The sequence below is a fragment of the Macaca nemestrina genome, chromosome 14 (assembly GCF_043159975.1).
Source record: "Macaca nemestrina isolate mMacNem1 chromosome 14, mMacNem.hap1, whole genome shotgun sequence".
NCBI lineage: Eukaryota > Metazoa > Chordata > Mammalia > Primates > Cercopithecidae > Macaca > Macaca nemestrina.
In genome coordinates, this window is record NC_092138.1 from 25,245,544 (window position 1) to 25,272,352 (window position 26,809).

Genomic DNA, 26,809 nt, shown 5'->3' on the forward strand with positions numbered 1-26,809 from the left:
ATAATAATAATAAGAGCTAGCATATCTCGATGGTCAGTTATGTGTTCCAAGAACTTTATCAGCATCAACGCATTATGCTGCCACTAGAATTTAATGAGGTTAAGTATTATTAGTCCCACCACGAATCAGGAAACAAAAACTTGAACACAGTAGTTGACTGACTCAAAAGTTGATTACTAATAGGTAACATTTAATGAATCTTTGTTTCAAACACCAATTTGATCTGTATGTATTAACTTATTTAATGATCATGATCATCAAATCCTTACAAGATGGGAACTATTGTTTTCTCATTTTACAGAGACTTAGGTCTATAGGTTACATAGCTAGTAAACGAGGAAGCCAGGCTTCTAAACCAGGCAGTCTTGAGCTACAGGTGTTTGACTCCAAATCTAGATCTCTCTTAACCACACTGCCATATGGCCCCTTAAGTAAAACATAGTTCAATTAATTTTCTTAAAACTATGATATATACAATAAATATGCAATGAATATGTGTTTCTGAAACAATAGGCAGAGATAATATCCATCTATCAGCTAAAGCCAGTCAAATTCACAAATTTGAGGCCCATAATGACCAATTCTTTTTTCTTTAATCAGACTGATAAATGCTGCTTCCATAGTAAATTATTAATGTATAAAAACAGAGTCTTGGCCAGACTTGGGGGCTCACTCCTGTAATCCCAGCACTTTTGGAGGCCGAGCCAGGCAGATCACGAGGTCAGGAGTTCAAGACCTGCCTGGCCAACATGGCAAAACCCCATCTCTACTAAAAATACAAAAATTAGTTGGGCATGATGGCGGGAGCCTATAATCCCAGCTACTCAGGAGGCTGAGGCAGGAGAATCACTTGAACCCAGGAGGCAGAGGGTTACAGTGAGTCAAGATCGCACCACTGCACTCCAGCCTGGGCAACAGAGCAAGACTCTGTCTCAAAACAAAACAAAACAAAACAGAGTCTCTAATATGTATTAAACTGAGGCTTTATGCTTAAGCGTATACTTGGTACTAAATATTCTTGTTTCTTTCAAATTAAAGTTAAAATTTCAACTCTCTTTCTGGTTGCTTATTATTAAGGCAAAGTAATTTGTAAAACGATGTCATAACACAGCATTTCCTTTTGAACAGATGGGTAATAAAACAAGCAGATAAATATGAGCATTTCTAAATGGGAAAAGACCAATTAAATGACCTGCTGTGTGACTACGATATAAACACCATCATGTTAAGCAGCATAGGAAGCACAATTTTTTCAAACTATTTAGGGGTAGGGAATTAAAAGTGACAAAATTGATTTGTATTTTCTAGAGTTCTTAGGGCAGCGAGGAAACATAAGGTTTAAGCCCTGTGCTTGGGTTACCTATCCAAAGCTAGTTCCAGTCTGGAAAAAAATAGGTTTCTGACACCATAATTTTGATGATGTAATCTATTATTAGGAAAAAGCAGATTTTGATCCTGAGAAAAATTTGTAATTACCAGCTAGAAATACAAACAATTATTTAATTTATGGTCTTAATAATAATGTTGGCATCACAATGAGTATAGATTATATTTCCTGGAGGTATAAATATGCAGTTGCTTCAGAAAAATACGCAATTCAATGAGATGAATGAGATGTGTCCACAAGAGTAACCCTCGAGTTTTAGGCATGATCCCCTTAGGGCTGACGTGACAGTAAAACCCCACAGTATTCCCACGTGATGCATAACGTCACAGTATCCTCTGTGGCAGAAATTATCAAATCTATTTTTTAAGTGAAAAAGAGTTGGGAGTCATCAGGTGAGAATCCACTTCACGCTAATAAAGAAATCTAGGTCTCACTGGAATCAAGATGGAAACAGTATGAATTTTGCACTCTGATTTGGGTCCCACTCTTGATTCTGCAAATTATTGGACAGAACTTTGGGAAAACTCAGTGAAGGCTGTTAATTTTGGACTCCTTTAAAAGCACATTTAAAAAATACTTGTTCAGTATTATTTAGATATTGAGCAGAGAGAAGGACAAGTGGATTAGAAAGGCTGCTGGGAATGCAAGGCAACAGCTCCTCTTGTGACCACGCCATTTACTACAATCCACAATTACCTTCATTATTTATTTGCTTATATTGTAATCTGTCTTCCCCATCCAAGCATACATACATTAACACATTTGAATGTAAGATCAATGAGGGAAGAGTCTTTGCTGTCTTTGTCAGTAGCAACAGTGTCTAGAAACATACCTAAGGAGACATGTTAGGCATCCAGTATTTGCTCAGTTAATCAATAATGTCAGGCTTATTCTGAGGATTAAACAAGATATATATTAGATGATTCTGATGTCAAAATGGAATATAATGATACTTCCGAAGCTTTTGTAAGATTAAATGGCCATTTATTTTAGAGAAAAGCATTTATATTAGTTTTAAAATTAAATATATATTCTGTAAGTAGAGTATACACTTAACCAACTTTATTTTGAAAAGAATTTGAGAAGGCAGTTATATAGTCCTCTCTTAGTATAAATCTGCTTTGCATTTAAATTTTTCAGGATTTATCAATCAAAAGTATACATTAATGAATTTCACATGCCCACATATACATGTAAACCTGACTGTAACTTATACATCATAGAATGTTGAGCTGGAAATGATCTTGTACAGTGACTAGTTAAACCCAAGATGTGGTAGATATTGTAGAAGCCCCAAATGTGGAAACAGAGGACCAGAGATTTAAATAGATTGTTTGAACTATAGAGGTGGTAGGGGTCAAAAAGTCCTCAACTCTTAGAAAATCAGTTACATGTCCTCTTTCTTCCCATTTTTCATTAAGTTCAGTTTCAAAGGCCATCACAGATACATGTTTTACCTATATTTAGTAGGGTACTTTTTATAAGATAGTCCAATCCAATGCTCTAATAATATATTCTTACATAGGTTTCATATTCTTTTCAACTAATACTATAGCCCAAAATCTCACGGTTATCATTAAAATCAGTATATTAAGCATCTTATAGGATACAAAACATGTAATTAAATAAATCACTCACTAAAAAGTAAATACATGAGAAAATGAAAAATAATTCCTTGATAACGATCAAGAAAATCTGTAACTGCTCATCCTGCCATTGGCCTCGTAGAACACTTTTTAGGAACTGGTGAAAAACATGTTTAAAAAGAAAAAGTATGTAAAACCTTCCCTAAAGGAGAAAGCAGCATAACACATGGAAAAGCATACGTTTTGAACCCAGACAGATTTTGCCTTATATCTCAGCTCTGCTACTAATTCTGGGACAGTTATTTAACCACAACTGTAAAATAGGAAGGTTAATGTGCACATGTAGGAAGATTAAATGAAATAATGTTCGTAGAGCATCTGGCTCATGGTGGTACTCAATAAATAGAGGTGTGGTGAGTATTGATAGAATAAAAAATAAAGCTCAATTCTTCACTGTTGAGACACAGCACCATTAACAGTGAAGAAGTCATGACAAACTAATCAAATCATAAATTATATATGGAAAGAAAAATAATCTACATTTGCCTGAATTTTCCAGCTTGGCTTTCCAAATTTACTAGAAGAGGAGAAGAAGAGAGGAGATAACTGAAGGTTATTATTGGATAGCTCTCAATCTGTCTTTTCTACTGTGACACTTATGATGGATGGTGGTCATATGTGTAACTCTTGCTGCGTGTAATTTCTGGCAATAGAAATAATTCTGTCTGTTTTTGTTTCATGGGCTATAGCCTATTGGAACCCAAATGAGCATGATATTACTATTAGGATAGGCTGGAATCTGCTGTAGTGTGCTTTAAAAATAATTTTCAAATGTATGTATTTACCTATCACTAATTACAAATTTCTTGGGATTTATCTAACAACTGATCAAGACTCAGCCCTATAATTTTATAAATTAGTAGACTGAGATCCAGAGGGGTTAAATGACTGGCTTGAAGTCAAACAGCTAATCTGCAGCAAAGTAAAGACCAAATTCAGAGTTCTTAGCATACATATTGTATCAGGATCTTAATGCTCCAAATGGCCTTCTGTTTTTCAATGCCTCTCAATCTACCACATTTGAGTTGTACAGTTGAAACCTAAGAAATCCATGATGCCTGCTCTTTTTTGATGTATCTAAATTCCTTTCTTTTTTTCCTAGAATGTTAGACATTTAGCGAGTTTGTCTGTAATTTTATTTAATACATATTTATTAAGTGCCAAGTGGAATGCAGGAGTGAACAAAACTAAATTTCCCATCTGTTGGGAGAAATGAACATGAAATAAAATGAATTAAGATTGCATCAAAAAATTAAAGATATAGTATTTCAGATAGTGGTAAGTGTTAAGGAGGAAATTAAAGCAAGAAAGAAATGGCACCGGGAGTGTGTGAAAGGGGGTACAATTAATGAGCTGATGTATTTTAATTCATTGCCACTTAATAATTGCCATCCAATATTGAGAGACAGGGAACCGAGGGTTAGCCACTCCTAAAACATGCCCAATCATGTCAGCAAGCTATCCATCAGCTGTGTTATCTCCCTATGGAGCCTCCATTTTAATTATACAACGCCACACTTAACCAGCAGGAAAACCTGCCTCCAATCTAGAGAGGAATGGATAAAAATCAGATCCTAGTTGAAACCGTTAGAAACCAGAATATGGTAAGATTATACTCAAAATTGTTTCAAATGTTATCCCTTTTTTTAAATTATTATTTTAAAAAACTATTTACTATTTTTATTTACAATATTTTAAAATTTTTATTTGCCTTATTCTAAGCCTAAAGCACTGATAAATAGGTTTTTGATTGGCTATATTCTCCTTCCTTCCTTCCTATGAATATTCCACAAAATAAATGCACAATGTGAATATTCAGATAGCAAGCTCCTGGATGACTATTGCTTATTCTACTTCAGAGATTTGAAAATGAGGTTTTAAGACTTCTCTTTTCCTTCCTTCCTTCCTTCCTTCCTTCCTTCCTTCCTTCCTTCCTTCCTTCCTTCCTTCCTTCCTTTCTTTCTTTTTCTTTCTTTCTCTTTCTGTCTTTCTTTCTTTCTTTCGAAACAGAGTCTCATTGTGTCACACAGGTTGGAGCGCAATAGTGCAATCTCAACTCACTGCAACCTCTACCTCCCGGGTTCAAGTGATTCTCTTGCATCAGCCTCCCGAGTAGCTGGGGCTACAGGCTCTTGCACCAGGCCTGGCTAACTTTTTGTACTTTTAGTAGAGATGGGGATTCACCATGTTGGCCAGGCTGGTCTCAAACTCCTGACCTCAAGTGATCCGCCCACCTCAGCCTCCCAGAGTGCTGGGATTACAGCCATGAGCCACTGCTCCCAGACCAAGACTTCTTCACTTTTTAAAACATTGTTCTTTTTTTTTTTTTTTTTTTTTGAGACGGAGTCTGGCTCTGTTGCCCAGGCTGGAGTGCAGAGGCCGGATCTCAGCTCACTGCAAGCTCCGCCTCCCGGGTTTACGCCATTCTCCTGCCTCAGCCTCCCGAGTAGCTGGGACTACAGGCGCCCACCACCTCGCCCGGCTCGATTTTTTTTGTATTTTTTTTGTAGAGACAGGGTTTCACCGTGTTAGCCAGGATGGTCTCGATCTCCTGACCTTGTGATCCGCCCGTCTCGGCCTCCCAAAGTGCTGGGATTACAGGCTTGAGCCACCGCGCCCGGCCAACATTGTTCATTTTGATTACTGTCTAACATTAACGAGAGTATATATTCTCAATGTCATGTTCATTGCCAAAATAAAATCTCTGCCTTCCAAATAAGATGACTCAATGTCATTGTGCACAATAGTGACTTCCCTGTATAGGAAAGAAAACCAGGTTAGAATGGTAATGTTTTGGAGTAAGGTAGAACATGAGAGTGGGATTGCCAGTATTGTCCTTGGTAAGTGCTAGCAAATCTTCACAGTGATGAAAGCAGGCATAAACAACGTTTTTGTTTATTTGATTGTTTTCGTTCATTTGTTTACAGTCTTTCCAAAAGTCCAGAAACTGAGAAAGGCATCTGATAAGCTTATGAGCTATTTCTCTAAGACAACCTTCTCCATCTGAGATCTGATGAGCACTTACTTTCAATAGCCTTGATTTTATTTTCCCATGGGATACACGCAGCTTTGAAGTTCTCAAAATCACGGAGGAATTTTACCCATTTCTGAAAAGAAAGTCAAATACAACAGTAAAGTCCAGCCTCTTGATTTATCAAGATGTTTATCCCCTACCTCAAAACACGACAATGCAATGAGCTTGGAAATGTCTCTCTGGCAGCAAATACTACTTTCTAGTCAAAGGGGGAAACAGTAGGTTTCACTTGTTTCCCTGTTCTCCACTAACCCTAGACCAATTTAATTCAACAAAAAACTGTTTATCAACCTCCTGTTTTGTGGAAAATATGCTGGCCTCTCAGAAAGAGCTATTTATTATATAAAACAATAAGAAAGCAGGGAATTAGCATATAATAGGGTGATTGGAACAGAGTGTGTGTTTAATTAGTTTTCATTGTATGGAGGACTCAATATGAATAAATTTTATTTTCTGTCTTTTATTTCCAGGTCCTGTTTTGAAAGCCTTCTGATCTACCAGGGTAGTTTGTGTACAAATAGGTGAGTTCAATACAAGATGGTAAGTTCTATGACATGAGACACTTCAATCTGGTAGAGGCAGAATAGTCAGCTTAATGGAAACAGAAGAAAACAAGTCACAAATTCTTTTTGCAAAAGGCCTTCTTTCTATTTAACTCCAGTGTTGGATCATCCATGGTCAAGAGGACGACCGGGAACAATGAGAATGTGGCAGAGAATTTTGCATGTGTGCACATTATGCAGGGATGAAGTTGAAGCTGCACAGGCACTATTGTCTAAATAATAGCATGAGACAAGTCTGAAGTTCAAAAGATTGTCCACGCTTTTTTTTTTCCATCTGTCTTCTGCAGTGGAACCACCACGAAAACACAGATTTTCTTTAAAAACACTTACGGGAAAGACCATCACTCTTGAGTTTGAACCCTTGGATACAACAGAAAATGCAAAGTCCAAGATCTAGGATAAAACAGGAATTTCTACTGATCAGCAAAGACGGATCTGTGTTGGCAAGAAACTGGAAGGTGGATGTGCTTTGTCTGGATACAACATTCAAAAGGAGTCTACTCTTCATCTTGTGTTGAGACTTCATAGTGGTGCTAAGAAAAGGAATAAATCTTACACCACTCCAAAGAAGAATAAGCATAAGAAAAGGAAGGTTAAGTTGGCTGTCCTAAAATACTACAGGTTGGATGAAAATGGCAAAATTAGTTGCCTTCATCAAGAATGCCCTTCAGATGAATGTATTGCTGGAGATTTCATGGCCAGCCATTTTAACAGACATTATTGTAGCAAATGTCTGGATTATTGTTTCAACAAACCAGAAGATAAGTAATTGTGTATGAGTTAATTTTAAAAACAAACAAACAAACAAAAAAGATTACTCATAACTAGAAACAGCCCAAATGTCCAATCTACAATAGAATGGGTAAATAAATTGTCATGGCATCTTTATACAATAGAATACCACACACGAATAAAAATGAACTATAACTCCCACAACAATGTGGATATATCTTGTGAACATAACATTGCATCAAAGAAGCCAAAAACAAATGCATAGATACCATATGATTCCATTTATTTAAACTGTAGAAAAACAGACAAAATTAATCTTTTGTGTGTGTGTGTGTGTGTGTGTGTGTATGAAAGTTAAGATATATGACTTTATTCACAAAACATTATGAAGTACATTTAGCTTACAGTTGGTATAACATTTGTAAAGAGGAGATAATAATATCTATGTTCCTGCTTTACTGTAAGAATTAAATATAACTTTATAAAAGAATTCAATTCAGGGCTTGGCACATAGTAAGTGTTAAATAAATGTTAGTTGCCTTTCTGTCTTTCCCCCAAAATCTATATTTGTATCAGTATAGCATTTTTTTTTAATTTTCTGTCCACTGTATAGTTGATGTTCCTGGTAGAAAAAAGCTATATAGACACTTTGAGGAAAACAACTTGACCAGAACCCCTTCACTTCCAGAGAATGAAAATGAAAAAGGATGCAATCTTTTATATTTGGAAGTGCTAAAGTCACACAAGTAAGTCTTTTGCCATAAATCTGTATTTCTTGACTTATTTTTCATTTTAACTCCTCTAAGAATAATTTTTTAAATCTCCCCTGTAAATTTCAATACCACAGATATACTGTGTATATACTGTATGAGTATTTGTATTTTATGTATACAAAACGTAAGATTTTTTTCACCCCTTTAGAAAAGAATCAATGTTCTTCTTAGAGGCAATATGCCATAAACCAGACAACTATAAAAATACCTACCTTGGCCATCATCATCTTAAATGCAAACCACCGTTTTCCTTTTCCTTTCCCAAGAGCCCCTTCATTTTCACTCACAAATTTTTTTGCTTCCCTGAGAAAATAAAAATAACATAAGGGATAAAGGGAGGTGAGTTGCAATGACTAGAATATAGAAGTAGTGGACAGTTGATTATACCGGGCCTGCAGTCTTATTTCTTCTAGATCCCTCACAAGTGAACCTAGACTGTGTTTTATAACCTAGAGATTTTCAATTCATGTTTAAATTTTTAAATGCTGACCAGAAAAAGTAAGATATTTTAGCTCACTTATTAATTAGCTGGAATCATTGAAAAGGAATTGATGCTAAATGTCATAATAGAGAACCTTAGTTCTTTTCATTTCTATCACATGTTAAAATTGAGTCTGAAGTTTACATCAGATTCTGGCAGTCAAATGTTTATTTTAAAATACTTCCCTTTCTTCTTTTTAAAGAATTCCTTTAGAAAAAAAGAAACGGGCAGAGAGGTTAGGTCAAACTGACATAGAACACACTTAATGACCTGGTACTTAATCCTGTTAAAAAAAAAAAAAAAAGCAATTACGACCTACAACAGAAAAATCATTCTGTAAAGTAAATCGGGTTAAGAAGAGAAAGAGAGAGAAATGGAATACTTTCAGCCTCACATTCAGAAAGGGCTTTAAATGTAAACTTTAACATTACTCCCAAATATTTATACATTTACAGCAGTTACATTGGTTTCTTTGGTATATATAATAAAAAAACATTAATTCATCAAAACATAATGCAAGCATGCTACATACACTACAATTTTTGTAACCTTGTTTGATCATTGTTATAGACTGAATGTTTTTGTCCCTATCGAAATCTGTATGTTGAAATCTAATCTCCAATGTGATGGTATTTGGAGGTGGGGTCTTTAGGAGGTAATTGGACTATGGGGGTAGAACCCTCATGAATGGAATTAGTGCCCTTATAAGTAGTGGCCAGAGAGTTAGCTAGCCCTGCTTCCACTACGTGAAGACACAAGGAGCCAGCCATCTGCAACCTGGGAGACGGCCCTTGCCAGAGCCCGACCATGCTGGCACTTCGATGTTCACAGCCTGTAGCACTGTGAGAAATAAATGCCTGTCGTTTAAGCCACCCGGTCTATGGTCATTTGTTCTATCAGCTTCAACTGACTGGGACAGTCATATTTGTTGTTTGAAAAACAATTTACCAAAAAAAATTACAAAAAAGAAAATTACAAATAGAGGCAACCCAGGCTTGTCTTCACCTCTCAGGGGCTGCAGAACATATAGTTTAAGTGATGGAGTAGCCTCTGTCACGGTAGAAACAGATAACCCAAGCCTGGATTGTGGTTCCACAAGTGCAGTGCTGTCCTCAGTTGGATGGCCCCTGGAATATGTGGTTTTACAGACAAGACCCTTCAACATATGACTATAATTAAACTCCTATTAACATATAAAGTCAACTTTTAGAAATGAAGGGTCTGGCTAGGCTCAGTGACTCATACCTGTAATCCCAACACTTTGGGAAGCCAAGGTGGGCAGATCACTTGAGGTCAGGAGTTCAAGACCACCCTGGCCAACATAGTGAAACCCCGCCTCTACTAAAAGTACAAAAATTGACCAGATATGATGGTGTGCACCTGTCATCCCAGCTACTGGGGAGGCTGAGGTAGGGGGATCACTTGAACCTGGGAGGCGGAGGTTGCAGTGAGCTGTGATTGTGCCACTGCACCCCAGCCTGGGGCAACAGAGTGAGACTCTGTCTCAAAAAAAAAAAAAAAAAGAGGGGTCAGTGAGGAATTTTTTTTGTAAGATGTTCCCTAGTATCAGTGCCAAACTCAGAATTTTACAATACACAGTGACCAAAAAAACAGCATACACCTGCTGACTTAACTAATACTAGGGAGTGGGGCCTCATTACTCACCTGTACATGTGCACCCACCCATATTCTGGCATAAAAATGTAAGCACAGTGGTAAAGATTCTCTTTGGTCACCAAACAGAACTCCCAAATCAGTTTCCTGATAGCAGATACAATACCTTGTCTTATTGTAGCTTCCATCGCATTGACAGTTGCATTGACCACAGGGAGTGTTTAATAAATGTAAACCTTCTAGAAACAGAGCTGATTGACACAGTTTGGGGTAGATGTAGACAAGGGAGTATCTAATAATTTTATTTTCCACAATAATTAATGCTTGAAAGCAAAGTCATTCCCAGACTTCGGGATTGCACCCTTTATCATTAACCTTCTCTGAAACTCAATTAACAGACTAGACTGGCCTTGTTGTCAAACACCCTAACACTTGACATGACCTCTGTGCTGGTAAAAATTAGTTGAAAAACAATTTCTAAAACCTTTTGCATGTTCTAAAATATCCAATATAAAAAAATAAAATAAAAAAAATAAAATATCCAATAAAGCAATGGCAAAAATTAGAAGCTGAGTTCTCATGGCTGGGTTTTTAGATTCATGCAGTGAAGAAAATACATCCTATGTAAGCATTAACAATGTGTTTTAGAGGTGATAAGACAGGAGGGAGGGTGGCAGCCAGCAGGCACTTTCTAAAATGGTGAACTGAAGCCTCTAAGCAGAAAATCAGGCAAGTTGGCTTCTAATCCTGTCTCTGGGATCTGTCTCTACGACCTTGCCCACGTTTCTGATGCTCTTTGACCCACATACACGAGTGTCTGGCTTTTCAGAGGAAAGCACGCCTGCCTCAGACTCACACAGACCTAGGCAAGCTCTGACACAGGTTCCCTCAGTTACTGTGTGACTTTTAATAGGTCAAGATTTCCCAGAAAACAAATGGTCAGGCAATCGCACCCCTGCTTGCTAAGATGGTGGCAAGAACAAGGTGGGATCATAGATGTGAAAGTGTTGAAAGGATTATTACACAGTCAATTCTACGGCAATGCTGGTTTTGAAACCATGACCCTGTTCTAACATAATTGATATATTACAGAACAATTTGATCATAACACAAGTTTGGGGTTTGCTTATGTGTGATTCTATCCACAAGAAACACCAGGTAGATGCAGAAGACTGCACCCAGCTAAACCAAGCAGCGTAGGAATACACAAAATCCATACACCTCATCCATCAGCACTTCCCCACACAGGTAGAAAAGCCACACCTGCTCACAACTGGGGCAACAATGACTCTCCCCCCAACACTTCTCAAAAATTCACAAACTGCAACCCTTTTGAAGGTCAGCTTCCACAAGGGAACGTTAGATCTTTTTCAAAGTAAACTGCCATATTTATTGTAAATTTCTTAACCATTAATATGAGTAAAATATTGCTGTCATTGTTACTAAATTCCCATATTTTTTGTAATGTGCCACTAGTGATGTTTCTATGTATTGTGTGCCTATCCCCATTTTTTTTTTGTAAAATGTGTTTTTATTGCCCAATTTTGCATAGTGTGGGGATTTTTAGGAAACCATACATCATGTTATGGCAGAATTGACAATACTTCAGTTATTTGGCATCAAGAATTTTGAAATTCATAAAACTAAGTATACAGAGGAGCTATCATATTAATCTCTAGTATAAAGAACACATATAAATAGAGAAATGGAAATTCTTCTTAGTAGTAAAATTAAAGTTTGTTTTTCAAATGTAATAAAGTACTCACTTTCAGGACATCTCCACTGCTCTAGGTATTTAACAGATAATTTAAAATACACCCAGTTTTGCTTATTAGATTTATATCACTTTCCAGATAAGTGGTCAATTCAAAAGCACAACTTTGTTCTAAACAGAAGTGTAAAGAAATAGCTACTCCATATTTCTACCAAGATTTTTAATTTTGTGAGCTTGTGAACATTAAACTAGCAAAACTTAAGAGACAGAGAAGGAAGTCAGGGTAACAACCAAATTAAAACCACTACAAAATTAATTATAAACTCGGTTAATAATCTGGAACCCTATCTACATGGCATTAATGAAGTTTTTGTCATATGTTATAAATATAATTTTCCTTTGAACGACATAAACAAGTTTTATTTTTGTCTCTTCAATTACTATTAGTTTTCCTTGATGCTAGGTATAGTTTCATATTTAACTTTCAATTACTACCCCTCCCTACCCTCAACATATATACCTTGATTCTGGCTTTCAAACGAAAGTCCAGACTCTATTATCTATTACATAATCTCAGGTATGAATTTCTTCTCTTCCCTAGTGCTCTACCCTCTCCTTCATTCTCTGAGAGATCCCCACCTCCCCCAGTTTTATACCAAAGAGGTCCCTGAACAGCAATTCTAGCTAATCCTTGCTCCCTATAGCCCACTCAAGCCAGAATTACTAGACTCAACTAATCAGGTATGTTGGGGATGGGTTTAAAATAAAGCCAAGGGGCAGAGGGTGGGCCAAGAATAATTGTTTAGCAAGAAGGGATTCTTTATCCCCCATATCTGATGCTCATAGGATGTAAGAAAGTACTTTCGCAGGTTACAGGCCTTCAAGAAGGGACACTGGGCTGCAAGATATCTCAGGAGACTCAATGAGAGGGCATGCCTTAATATCAATTTGAGGACTGATCTTTGCAATGAGTTGGCATGATTTCAGGATGATAAAAAACTAGTATCACCCAATTATATCCTCCTCAATAACAAATTTCTTAATGAGAAAACATATCTCATTGTACAATTAGAAACAAGGTACAAAAACAAATCCAATATGAAGACAAACATTGATCAATACAGAGCACTAAAGTATCCATGACAGATAGCAGAATCTAAGAAAATAAAGAACAGTCTTTAGAACACTAAGATGCAAGAAAACATCTTTACATATATGTCTTTCTACAGCTAATCGATTCTCCTACTCATTTGTATTTATCGGTATAATTTAAAGAAATTTTTCTACATGGTTGAAATGAAACAGGCTTTTGTAGATAAACTTTGAATATCTATTGGCCTCAAAACACCCAAATGTCTGACTGAAACAAATGTGTACCACCCCCTTGAATTACATTCAACAAAAGCCACCTGCCAAGACTGTAATCTGGTCTTCAGGTCTCAGAGCTCAAGCAAACTGTGCTGCAATACGCACAGCTCTCTGAGCTGTAACCCCAGACCCAGTGATAAATAATTGAGCGAGGTCTATTTAATGACAATGATACCTGACCTCATCATTCATTTATCAATCTGTTGTGTTGGTAATTAGAATAATTAGGTTTCATGGTCTTTCAAGAATGCTTTCACAGTTAGTTGAAGCAGCACACACTGGACTAACTTACAAAATAGATAATTTACCCATAACACATGATACAACCATGATTACACAGAAGAGTTAGGTCATGCTATGCTGCCTTTGACACATTCTCATCCCAGGAAACATGTTCCTCTTTTGGGTTAGGTTCGGTTGACTTTCCTCTTGTTTTCAGTTTGATAGTATGATTGAGCAACCAATTGATTGCTCAAGTAAATGAAAGACAATTCAGAACTGGTGTTTAGGCAACTGTAATCAAAACTTGTACTCTTGAGCAGTTTCCAGTGAGGGGACCAGAAGAATGAAAAGTCTTTTCATAACAAACACTGCCATTTAAAAGAACTTAACCAATAGTCCAGAGAATCTGGCTTCTCCCGAAATATTACTGTGGGAGTGAGTTACAGAGGTAAGAAGCTACTCGAAGTTACAAGGATTAAAAATAAGAACTAGAGGCCTCCTAGATAATATAACTTCATAGTTAGGCTGGTAGAATTATTGAAAATTATCCCAATACTGGAAGTGATTATTCAAAACACATCTTTTTCCTAAGGTAAATGCTGATGGCGGTAGCTGGAATGGTTAAGATGCCCAGCTGCTTCATCCACAAAATGGAGATAATAGTAGCTACTCTGTAGGATTGTTGCATCCATTATAGAAAATAATGTATATAGTGTGTTTAGTTTAATCCATGGCAAATAGCAAGAGCAGTATAAGCAGTAACTATTACAGTAGTTCCCTCTTATCTGCAGTTTTGCTTTCCACAGTTTGTTACAAGTAGTCAACTGCAGTCCAAAAATATTTAATGGAAAATTCCAGAAATAAACAATTCATAAGTTTTAAATCGTGTGCTGTCCTGAGTAGCATAATGAAATCTCATGTCATCCTGCGCTGTCCAGTCAGGAAGTGAATCCTCCTTTTGTTCAGCAAATCCACACAGTCTGCACTCTCCTCATGTTAGTCAGTAGCCCTCTGGGTTCTCAGATTGATTCTCACAGTATCACAACGCTTATGTTCCAGTAACCCTTATTCTACTTAATAATGCCCCCAAAGCATAAGCTTAGTGATGCTGGCAATTCAGATATGCCAAAGAGAAGCCACAAAGTACTTCCTTTAAGTCAAAAAGGGAAAGTTCCCAACCTAATAAGGACAGAAAAAAAAATGTATGCTGAGGTTGCTGAGATCTATGGTAAGACGTCTTCTCTTCCTGAAATTGTGAAGAAGGGAAAAAAATTCCTGCTAGTTTTTCTGTTGTACTTCAAACTGCAAAAGTTATGGCCATAGTGTGTGATAAGTGCTTAGTTAAGATAGAAAAGGCATTAAATGTGTGGGTGAAAGACATAAACAGGAATATGTTCTCACTGACAGCAATCAGGTTCAGTAGTATCCTTGGTTTTAGGAATCCACGGGGAGTCTTGGAAGGTATTCCCCTCTGATAAGGGGGGATGGCTGTATTAGCAGCAATAGTACTAATAGGGCTGACTGCAGTTTTTATGCTGAGTCTCCAAACTACAAAGTTGAGAAATAACTAGATACTTCCAGGCAAAACCCCAGCCCATTTCCCCTCAGACTGTTACCCCATTGAAAGTGGGAATTGTTCTTGTTAGTAAGCAAGCAGGAGAGGATTCAACTCTCCAACTGAGACCCAAGGAGAGGGCCCAAGTGTTGGGTCTCAGAAGCCCCAGTTATGACACCACCTGGGAGGAAGCAGTCAGGAATTCTAGCCTGAGCTCTGCTCCAGCCACGCTATGCTGCTGCAGAGAGCTTGGGCCCGTGGGAATCTCTCTCTCTCTCTCTTTCTCTCTCTCTCTCAATTTCTCCTTCTCTCCAAGCAGAAGATAATCTGAAGATATCCAACTGTGTTTTCCCTCAAAACTGCACATGTTCTCTGTAGCACTAAATTGTAAAATGTTACACTTGGACAACATTGTATCAAATTCTGTGATCCCTATCTCATGTCATAATTGGGACAGGGGTTTGAATCTTGGCTCTGTCACACACCAGGTGTGTGATTTGGGGAGCGTTACTAAATGTCTTTGATCCAGCTTCCTCACTTGTAAAATGGGATCAGCAACAGTGACTCAAGAGCTGAAGCACACTGAGTGTTGGCCATCTGCCAGGCACTATTCATGTCCATCATCTCACTTCATCCCCTCAAAATCCTGAAAGGTGGAAACTATTATTATCCCCATCTCAGAGATAAGGAAACTGAGGATTCTCTAAGTAAAATAAGTATCCAAGGTCACCTACTAAGTGGCACAGCTCTACTCTTTTTGAGCTCAGTGTTCCCAGTTTCCCCAGGATAACACCAGTGTTTACCTCATGGGATTGGAATAAGGACATACATACAAAAGTTGAAACAGCGTAAGCAAAGCAGTACCTGGCACGCCATGGGTAAATGATGCTTTTAGTTATTATCCAAAGATATTTATCTTTTTTTTTTTTTTTGAGACAGAGACTGACTCTGTCTGCCCAGGCTGGAGCACAGTGGTGCAAACCTTGGCTCACTGCAACCTCTGCCTTCTGGGTTCAAGCAATTCTCATGTCTCAGCCTCCTGAGTAGCTGAGACTACAGGCTTGTGCCACTACACCCAGCTAATTTTTTTGTATTTTTAGTAGAGACAAGGTTTCACCTTTTTGGCTAGGCTGTTCTTGAACTCCTGACCTCAAGTGATCCACCTGCCTTGGCCTCCCAAAATACTAGGATTACAGGTGTCAGCCACTGTGCCCAGCTGATATTTATTATTTTTCATAGGAAATGTTTATGATACAATGTCAAGTAAAATTTTAGAATACAGAACAATTTGTATACTCTCATTATAATTACATAAAAGTAGTGTGCATCAATGATCAAAGACTAGGCAATTATGCAAATGCTTGGTTTCTCCATTTTCCATACTCATTATATTACTGTCATTCAGTTTTGTTATCAGTAATAAAATATAAATTTTGTTTATTTTAAGGCACTGTGCCATATGCAGAAAGAGAAATAAAATAACGTGGTCCTACGCTTTTCTGCAAGGAATTTACAATCCCATTAAAAAGTAAAGACATAGATAAATATTTAGGGCACCATCTAATTACTAACAAACAAGAATAGTAAAAGTAAACATAAATGCTACAAGATTGAGATGAGAGATGGAGTGGTATCAAGGAACCCTGAACAAAGGGAGGATTCAGTTACATGGTCAAAGGAGTAGGAAGGACATTTTGGTGCAGGAGAATGATATAAGCAAAAGTGAAGAGATGAAAACATACCTGGGGGCTTCAGATAGACAACGAAGAGGACATTTTAAATGCTTTAGAGGAGGAGCTGGCAAGCCCTAATGTCAGGTTCAGCAGTGCAGAATTCATTCTGTTATTAATAAGGATCCAGAGTATTTTCGAGCAGGAAATTGATGTGTGTAATACAGTGCTGTGAGAAAAATGTTTCAACAATGATATACAGGGTAAGTTAGAGAAAACATAAGATGAAAGGCTGGCTGCAACTTGATTTATAATGCATCAAGGCTTTTATATATGCTGTTTCCTTTCTCTAAGATGCCCTTTCTCTTCTCCTACACCTGTTGTCTTCATTTTCTTTATCTTCAGTTCTAGAGTTAGGCCAACACTACAGCTCCTCCACAAAACCTTTCCTGATCCTTTCTTTCTTTCCAACAATCTCCTCCACCCCCTAGGTACTGTGACTTAACCGCTGCCCTTTCTGCAGTAGTTATCCCAAGTGTTGCTTTCTAGTCCATTGCACTGGAATCTCAAAGGTCTATATTTTTTGCACTAATTTCCCAGTACTTAATATAGCACCTGGCATAGATGTGAATTTCAATAAATGCTAATTGAATGAATGAATATCAGTGAGAAGACCAGATGACCACCAGGTCGTGGCCATTGGCACAGATGTGAATTTAGCACCTGGCACAGATGTGAATTTCAACAAATGCTAATTGAATGAATAAATACCAGTGAGAAGACCAGATGATTGTCAGGAACTGGGCCGCACAGCAGGCAAGTGGTGGGCGAGTGAGTGAAGCTTCATCTGCTTTACAGCCACTCCCCATTGCTAACTCGTATTACCACCTGAGCTCCTCCTCCTGTCAGATCAGCGGTAGCATTAGATTTCCATAGGAGTGCAAACCCTATTGTGAACTGCACATGCGAGAGATCTAGGTTGTGAACTCCTTATGATAATCTAATTCCTGATGATCTGTCACTGTCTCCCATCACCCCCAGATGGGACCATATAGTTGCAGGAAAACAAGCTCAGGGCTCCCACTGATTCTACATTATGGTGAGTTATATAATTATTTCATTATATATTACAATGTGCAGAATAAATGTAATACACTTGAATCATCCTGAAACTATCTCCTCATCCAGCCCCAGTACATGGAAAAATTGTCATCCATGAAACTGGTCCCTGGTGTCAAAAAGGTTGGAGACAGCTAAATTAAGTCACAATCTCTAGGACTGGGATATGGCATCAATATTTTTTTAAGTCCACAAACGATTCCAACGTGCAAGTTGGGTGCAGAATATGGAACTGTTGGGCTCAGAAAATGATATCCTGAATGTGCTGCTTTGGGATGCCAGGCACCTTGAACTAAAGGACACTGGAAGGCCTCAGAAGCAGCGTCAGAGCCAGGGTCTCTCTGACCTTCTCCTGCTCTCCTGCCTCTCACCCCTCATTCTTCCCCAAAACCGCCATAGAATTCAGAGTTCCCCTTCCCCAGGGCAGGCCTTAGAAACACTAAAACCCCCTTTTCCCCAAAGCCGGCCATATAAACAAGAATTATTACTCTAACCTTCTCCATCTTTCTGTCTAGAAGGTGGCCATAAAGAAATTCTATGACCTACTCTTGGTCAACAGTAGGTCAAGGGAGGAAGAAACACTCTCATATTTGTTGCTGACAAAAATTGTGGTCTTCATAATCAAAAAATATATATTTTATCTGTAGAGTAGTACTATCTAAAAGGAACTATACCAAAATAAGCCAGGAGGGGGAAGAGATGTTACAGCAGTGAGGACAAGAAGAATATGGACAGGTATTGCTGGGTTTCCCCACTCATCATTACTATTCCATAATTCCTTGTTTGTCTAATAACACTTCTACATGGCTGTTCACTCTTTACTGAATCTAAGCATAAAAATGGACAGTTTACCTGGGGACTTCAAATCTACATTCTGAAGGCTTCCATGTCATTTAAAACCTTGGTTAAATAAATGTGTTATGTTTTTCTCTTGTCAAACCTCTTTCATTACAGAAGTATTGTCTGTGACCTTATGATGGGTACAAAATAGCACATCTTTCTGCCCCTGCAGAACTAACCAAATTTTGTTTACTGCGACTACCAAATTTAAGAGGTAAAGAACTCTTAAATTTAGCATGTTGGTCAAGCAATTATTGGAAGATTGGGCTAAACAGCTACTATATTATATATAATTGTTTTGTTGTCTCCCTGAACTGGCAGTAAGTACTCTACATGTTTCGATACTCAATAATTGCCTTTGGTAAATAACTACTTTTCATGTCCATACTTTATCTCACATCTCTAAAGAGTAACTACCTGACTGACTATCTGAAAACAAGCAGTAAATAAACTAAGAACAAGCAAAAAAAGAATTGCATGTGCATTTTTATAACCTCTTAACTTTTTTGTCTGATGTATTTCGGTATAGTTCCTTTTGGATAGTACCACTTCACAGGTAAAATACATATTTTTTAAATTACTAAGACCTCAAAATTTTTACCAGCAACAAACATGAGAGTGGCCTATGTACAAAGATTTCTTAAGGGAATTTTTTTTTTCTCTAGTTCTGATGATACTCATGGAGATGTGTTAAAGTCAGATGCTGGTGTTGATGAATAATTAAAGCAAGTCTTGGACAGGTCAAATTTGTATGAAATTCCAAGTTACTGCCACAGAAGCTCTTCAGACTCGGGATGACTTCTTTGCTCCCTGGAGCTCTAAAACAATGCTAATTTTCATTGCTGGCTTAACTCTGATTTGTACCTGATTGCTTTAAGAGTCAATTTATGGTTTAAACAATCTTTTTGTTAGTATTACAGCAGCAGGGGAGAAGAGAGAGGAGAACATACAGGTTTCCCTAGGAGCTACAATACTGGTCACAGCACAAACTGTGTTTTCTTCATAGAAAGGAACCAACATTTTGGAAAGCTGAACTATTATCTGCTAAGATCATAGAAGGGTAGAGACAATGTGGAGGGTAGCAGAATATGGCATCCCAAAATAGGCTGTATCAGGATTATGTGCCATATTATGCCAAAATATGCCAAAAATATGGTATAAGGATTATTTTGAGCTGAAAGCAATCAAGAAGCAGCATACACAAGAAAAGCTCTCTGCTCTCCCCCTTTGCCTAAAAGCAGGAGATAAATATATAAAGGCATTATTTTCGTTCCCCTCTTACCGGGAAGGACAGAAGTTAATCACTGAAGACTATTCCAGACCTATCAGTCAAGAGAGGGCACCAGAGGAATCTGCACAACAAGCTTTACTAAATAGTCCTTATTTTCCATTAGTTCCCCCATATATTTGCTTTCCCATCATTTGCCATCCGAGAAACTCAAAGTCCTTTTTGTCTTGTCACTTCTCTAAAAGTGTATTGTTCTTTTGTTAAGATGCTATGTAAACTCAAGTTCTAACCTCCTCTTTCAGTTACTCATCCCTGTGTGGTCCCATGAGTAAGAAGGATATACATGGTAGTAAACTTCTGCTTGTTTTTCTCTTGTTAATCTGTCTTTTGTCAGTCTGGCTTACAAGGCTCCAGCCAATAAATCTAAAATTGATGGAGGGAAAAAGAATCTTTACACAATTTACAACCAAATTATTGTAATGAATTCTTTCTTAGTGTGAAGCATTTTATAATGGTAACTTTATAAATGTCTCTCTGGATAGTCTCTTTAAGCTCTATGAAAATGATTTTATGTTTGTTTATTTTTTGTCTTTTGTTTTAATGAATCAGTTGAGCATGTTATTAGCAACACTAATACCTGAAGGCAGGGATAGTATTATGTGGGCTGCAGAGTTCCACGCCATATCTCTAAGGCCTACACTTACTGTTCTTGTGTTGAGTAGAAATGAGATTTGGGGAGAACGTGACCTAAAACCCACAAATAAATCTTAAAATCACTAGCCCAAGAATAAGAAGGAAACTCTATCTAAAACTGTACCTCAACAATTCTAATCACCAAAATGTTGCAAAATGGTGGAATATCACCTTACCCCTTTACTGTGGGAATATTTTTATTAGAAGTAGGTAGAAATGGCACTGAAATTATAGATTGCTGTACATAGCTATGAGGAGGATCCACCCAAAATTCTGGTTGATAAACAAATTCATTTTATTTCTATTATTCTTTCATTCTCTCTTTTACTTAGTCTTTTTTTGTTTTTTCAAAGTAATTACTGGGTATGTTTTATGTTCTTAATGTGTTAAGTGTTTAAAAGAAATAAAAGAAATATATGGATTCCTTTCTATAACTTAAACTATATTAAGAAAAATGAGATCTAGGCCCATGAAATAGTTACATAACGAAGCAAGACAGCCTTGAAGTGAAAAAGGAGAGGACAATGGAGGCTTGAGAGTTGCTGAAGATATTATAGATGAGATAAGAATTCAAATGGATGCTAAAAGGCTAATAGAATTCGAGTAGGCAGAGAGGGCATTCTAGGCATTGGTTTGCAGGAATTTCTCTAACAAAGGAGACATTTCCACCATGAATCATACACATAATCTCATATTCTTAGATATACTAGCATTCAGCTCTTTGCAAGGCCATCTATGTGGCTTGGTAGACAGACTGTGTTAATTTTGCTTGCCTCATGTGCATTCTAATCAAATGCATTCTAATGAATTCTGAATACTGTGAAACAGAAAAATTCACAAAGTGCTGCCCCATAGTGAGAAGAAGCATCCTGCATTGAAAGTGTGGGTAGCATGTTTCAACACAATACCTGTGTGTTTAGATTCTTCTAAATATTTCTAAGCATTATAACTGTTTTTTCAAAACATTTTTCAAAATGTTGTGTACTGATATTTAGAAGTGCTCAGTCTAAATTTTTCTTAAAAAAAGTCCTTAGTTTTCTGTTGGAACAGTGTATTCAATCTTTTGATCTATCAGTGGACAATAAATTTAAAATGATGCTTTTAAATGATGGCAGTTCAATGAGCTCTGCAAATCACTGGGACTATCTGGTAAATGTGATCGTTTGCCACATGACAAACTTAGACATGGAAGACTGTCCTTAGCAATTGGGGAACACAGCTCAGGTAAGGGCACCCTCAAAGGACACCATGTTCCTATGTGAACTGGGCTTTCTGCAGAATTAAGTTGTGGTAGTATTTTCAGTGTCCTTCCATAGCCTCCCTTCTAACCTGTCCTGATCCTTGTGACCAAGTACTGGTCAAGAAACACAATAAGAGTGTATGCATAAAATGTAAAAGTTAATTCATCCAAAGAACCATGTATCTTTATGTAGATATGACTGCCTTTGTGTATATATACATTATATATACATGCACACGTATAAATATATGTAAACTTAGGCATATATATTATGAAAGCATCATAAACACAACTATTTGAAATAAGTGATTCATACTATTTAAAAATTTCTAATTTTTATAAATATAAAAGGGAATCTTGGACCCCTTATATTTGAAATGTAAAACTATTCCCCTTTCTTCCTTTCACACAATTTGTTATGATATTTGTGATGGTTAATACTAAGTGTCAACTTGATTGGATTGAGGGATACAAAGAATTAATCCTGGGCATGTCTGTGAGGGTGCTGCCAAAAAAGATTAACATTTGAGTCAGTGGGCTGGGGAAGGCAGATGCACCCTTAATCTGGTGGGCACAATCTAATCAGCTGCCAATGACTATAAACCAAGCAGAAAAACGTGAAAATGAGAGACTGGCCTAGCCTCCCAGCCTACATCTTTCTCCTGTGCTGGATGCTTCCTGTCCTCAAATATTGGACTCCAAGTTCTTCAGTTTTGAGTTTTGGGACTGGCTCTCCTTGCTCCTCAGCTTGCAGACAGCCTGTCGTGGGACCTTATATATAAAATATATATTATATGTATTTTATATATATTATATATATAAATATAAAATATATATTATATTTATATATTATATATATTTTATATACATATAATGTTTGTGTGTGTATCCTATGAGTTCTGTCTGAGAGAACCCTGACTAATATAATATTCAAGTACAATGTTATTCAAAATTTATTTTAATATGTGCATTTTCATAAAGCTTAACTATTTTATTTTATTTAAGCCCCCAAAATAGTATCTCACTTGCCATTGCTTGGTCATATACATAAAGATGGCCACAAAAATGCCTTGATTGTTATCTTGTTACAAGCTTCATAAAACCCAAAGGTTATCTTCACAAAAAGTACCTTACCTGAGATCTGGATAACTCTTCCCCAAAACAGCAAGGACATATTTCTCTGATTAATCTTATTTTGTGCTTATTAGGTGCACATTTGCTTCCCTTTTACTGTTAATGTATTATGTCAAATGTATTTAAAAGCATTCCTAGATAATTTCACGATAATTAATGTATTTATCCTTTTAACCACCTTTCCAAAAAACATAATGGATAGTCTAATAAAAGTTGTGAAAATCAACTGTTACTGACAGCTAAAATTCTAAAGAGTACACATTTGATAAATCATTATCAAAAATCATTAGGGGACAGGATGCCCTGGCAAGCTCAGAAAATTTAATGCATCTTACTATATATAATATGTTGACTGATAATACCACAGAAAACAGGGTACAATGAAATGTAATTAAGAAGATAATAGTGACCATGATTTATCTATCTGAAAAGAACTTCAGAACTTTTTTATGTCTGATATTTATTATTATCATTTTATACTGTGCTACTAAAAAAAATCCTTGTTTATTTGAAGTTTAATATTTGCTATGGTTTGACTATGTCTCCTAAAGTTTATGTGTTGGAAAGTTGATTGCCATTGTAACAGTAGTAAGAGAAGGGACTTTTAAGAGACAATTAGGCCATGAGGACTCTATTCTCATGAATGGATTAATGTGGTTACCATGAGAGTGGGCTAGTATCACAGAGTAAGATCCTGATAAACAGATAAATACAGCCCCATTTCTCTCTGTCTCTCATCCTTGCTCACCATGTGATGCCTTCCACCATTGGATGACCCTTGCCAGGTGCCAGTGTCATGCCTCTTGGACTTCCCAGCCTCCAGAACCATATGCCCAATAAATTTCCTTCTTTATATATTACCCAGTCTGTGGTATTCTATTATAGCAGCAGGAAACTAAGACAAAGTTGTTTAAATTCTTGATAATTAAATGTTTGTGGAAATTAGTGAATAAGATTGCCAAGAATATTGGAAAACATCTTTGAATATTATCATTTTAGACCCATTTTTCCCAATGACTAATATCCTCCTGCAACCATATGGGCACAACCTCAAGATGATTTAACTAGGCCATGTGCTTGAGATTTTGAGGCAGTTATGGGAGTAATAAATGCCTCCACAACTTTCTAAAAGAAATAGAAACAGGAGCTCAGTGAGCCACTTGAAAAGTCTGCCAAACTAAGGCAGAGACAAGAATATATCCAGGTAACTATGGTAAAATGGTACATGCATAACTAAGAAAGATTAAACAAATCATGAAACAGACAAGTAAAGGGAATTCTTGGTAGACAAAAGTATATTTAGCCTATGTTTTACAGCTGACTTCCTTAACAATTGAGAACATTTTCAAAACATGCAAATCCCAAGGAAAAAAGCACTAATTTTTACATTTGGCTTTTCTCAATGTCCTTCCAGGGAAAATTTCAAAATATTATTTGAAACGTATTGGTAAAGTTAACCACAATAATTTGCTAAGCACCCGTAACAATACAACAAATATTAATAAGATAAATCCTGAGACAGAAGACTGTCAGGGACATTGTTCTTGTTTAATAGAAATATGCAAGACGCAGGATAGTTTATAGCTGTAAATACTTATTCCAATAGAATAAAAATGATGAAGCAGGCAATTGTGGTAGATAAACTCTAATGTGAATGGCAAGAGATTTCTGATCTCAATCAAGAATTGATTTCTCTTGAATAAAAAGTGTTCCACTTTAAGATAAAATTTAGAAAGAGAGAAATGAGCAGGAGCAGAGAAGATGAAAGAAAAACTGAAACTCTCTATGCATGCTAACAGATGTGGGAGGAAATTCTAAAATATAAAACAAAAATCATTTAGCAGTTTTTTTAGTTTAAAAAAACTAGGATAAGAAGTCACTGATGCACTTTCAGCCTTTGTCTTCAGTCTTCATATTATGGAATCATTGTTCTTCCTTCTCACAGGCAGTTCTAATTCAAGCATTTCATAGTTGATTATAGATTAAATAAGAGAGTTATTTTACTTTAACCTCTGCTTTTAGTTGTTCCAGATTAGTTTTACCTAAGTTGAGTTCATTATTAAAACCCCCAAAGAGATACCGAAGTTGACTTATGCTGGCTCACACAAAACCATTGATTATGAAATTTCCAAGAATTTTGTGAGCTGGCTCTAACTGTTGGTAGCTTGAAATTGGCTATAGTAGAAGTATTTACACCATGGAAATTGGCAAACACTATAGATCAGGGCTTTTTACCAGTATATTTCTGTCCTTTACTCACCTATTCATCCAGACCCTTTAAACATCCCAGTCATGTTAATTGTTCTTCTGCTTTGGAAATGAATGTCCAACAAAAATGACATTAACATTTTCACCCACACAGAAGACATTAATTAAATATTGTGTACAAAGCACTATGCTAGTGCTTGAGAAAATAAAGAGCTATGTGATACATTTTGTGCCCTGAGGAACTCAAAATCTCTTCCGAAAGGAAGGAGATTTACATACAATTTTTAAAAATACAACACAATGCTGCATAACACAAGAGCCAAATGAATAATCAAGAGAATTCATTTGAATTTTATTTCTATGGGTGTTGGCAGAGAAAGAAGCTCAAACGGGAGATAAAGTCAGGCATGGAAGAAACATAGGATGCCAAAAAATGGAGAAGATACCAGAATGAAGTGATAACATGTACCTGGCATATCTATAGGAGAAGATTAATCTCATTTCACTGGAAAATATGGTTCAAATTAGAAGAAGTATGGCACAATAGAAAAAGCCTGATGTTTTAGAGACAGAGAAATCTGGATTTTAATTCACTCTCACAGTTAATAACTATGTATGGTTACCTTACCTCTGTCAATCTCAATTTTCTCATCTGTAAAATGGGGATAACTTTGTTTTCAATGTTCTCATGAGGATTAAATGAGTTAATGTGTAAAACATCTTCTAGTACAGGACACGATATATAGTAGATACTCAAAAACATTTGGAGATGGTTTTGTCCCTCTCCAAAACCTCATGGTCATCATCAGTAATTAATGAGAGGTTGCTTTGGAAAGGGAGTTGGAATTCAGATTGTGGAGCTCACTGATTTTTTTAAGCAAAATTGACTAAATTTTTTTAATTACTAGGGAGACATTGAAGGGTTTGAACATGGGAATGACATGTTCAAAATGGTATTTAAAAAGAACTCCATGGCTATAGTGCATGAACAGTGACTTGGAGTTACATAGACTTGAGTTCTATAATGTGAGTTGGCTAAATTATTTGAGACCACTGAATTCTGCTATTGGAAAAGATGGAAATCATTAGAAATGTTCAACATAGATAATAAGTAGCTCTTGGCTTGGAATATTCAGGTGAAATTCACATGTAGGGACAATTTCATAGGCCTGTGACCTGCACTGTCACACAGGGCCCCATACTCAGATGGGCCCTGTGCTTAGTTTTATGCTCTGCTATTGTCATGATTGGGAAGAAATTACAATTTTTCTGAACCCTCATAAGTTTTTAATTGAGACAGTCTCCTGTAAAAAATGACAGATTAACCAGAGAAAAACAAACAAGTCTATTAATATATGAACATCACGCAGGTGAAAAGTAACTCAAGGCAGTGTGGCTTAGAATCCCGGCTAATATAAAATTTTCAACAAGATCAATACATTGTAGAGAAGTGACACGACAAAGAGGAAAACAGTTGTAGGTTTCCAAAGGCCAGAAAACTCAGTGTTGTTGGGGGGGCACAGTGGGAATGAGACCAGCCTTTTGGGTTGCATGGGAGCTAGGTGAGGCTTGTAGCTACCAGCTTTGT

General features: G+C 36.8%; 1 protein-coding gene and 1 pseudogene across 1 annotated transcript in view; one reads left to right on the plus strand and one right to left on the minus strand.

The window, feature by feature from the left end:
• Positions 1 to 26,809, minus strand: part of LOC105498954 (transmembrane channel like 1) — a 170,081-nt gene that overhangs the window by 90,905 nt on the left and 52,367 nt on the right. The window contains exons 6-7 of the mRNA XM_071077413.1: positions 8,348 to 8,438; positions 6,059 to 6,140 (exon numbers count right to left, since the gene is read on the minus strand). Coding sequence (XP_070933514.1) covers positions 6,059 to 6,140; positions 8,348 to 8,438 — 173 coding nt within the window. The remainder of the gene's footprint in view (positions 1 to 6,058; positions 6,141 to 8,347; positions 8,439 to 26,809) is intronic.
• Positions 6,227 to 7,399, plus strand: LOC112422999 (ubiquitin-ribosomal protein eS31 fusion protein-like; annotated as a pseudogene).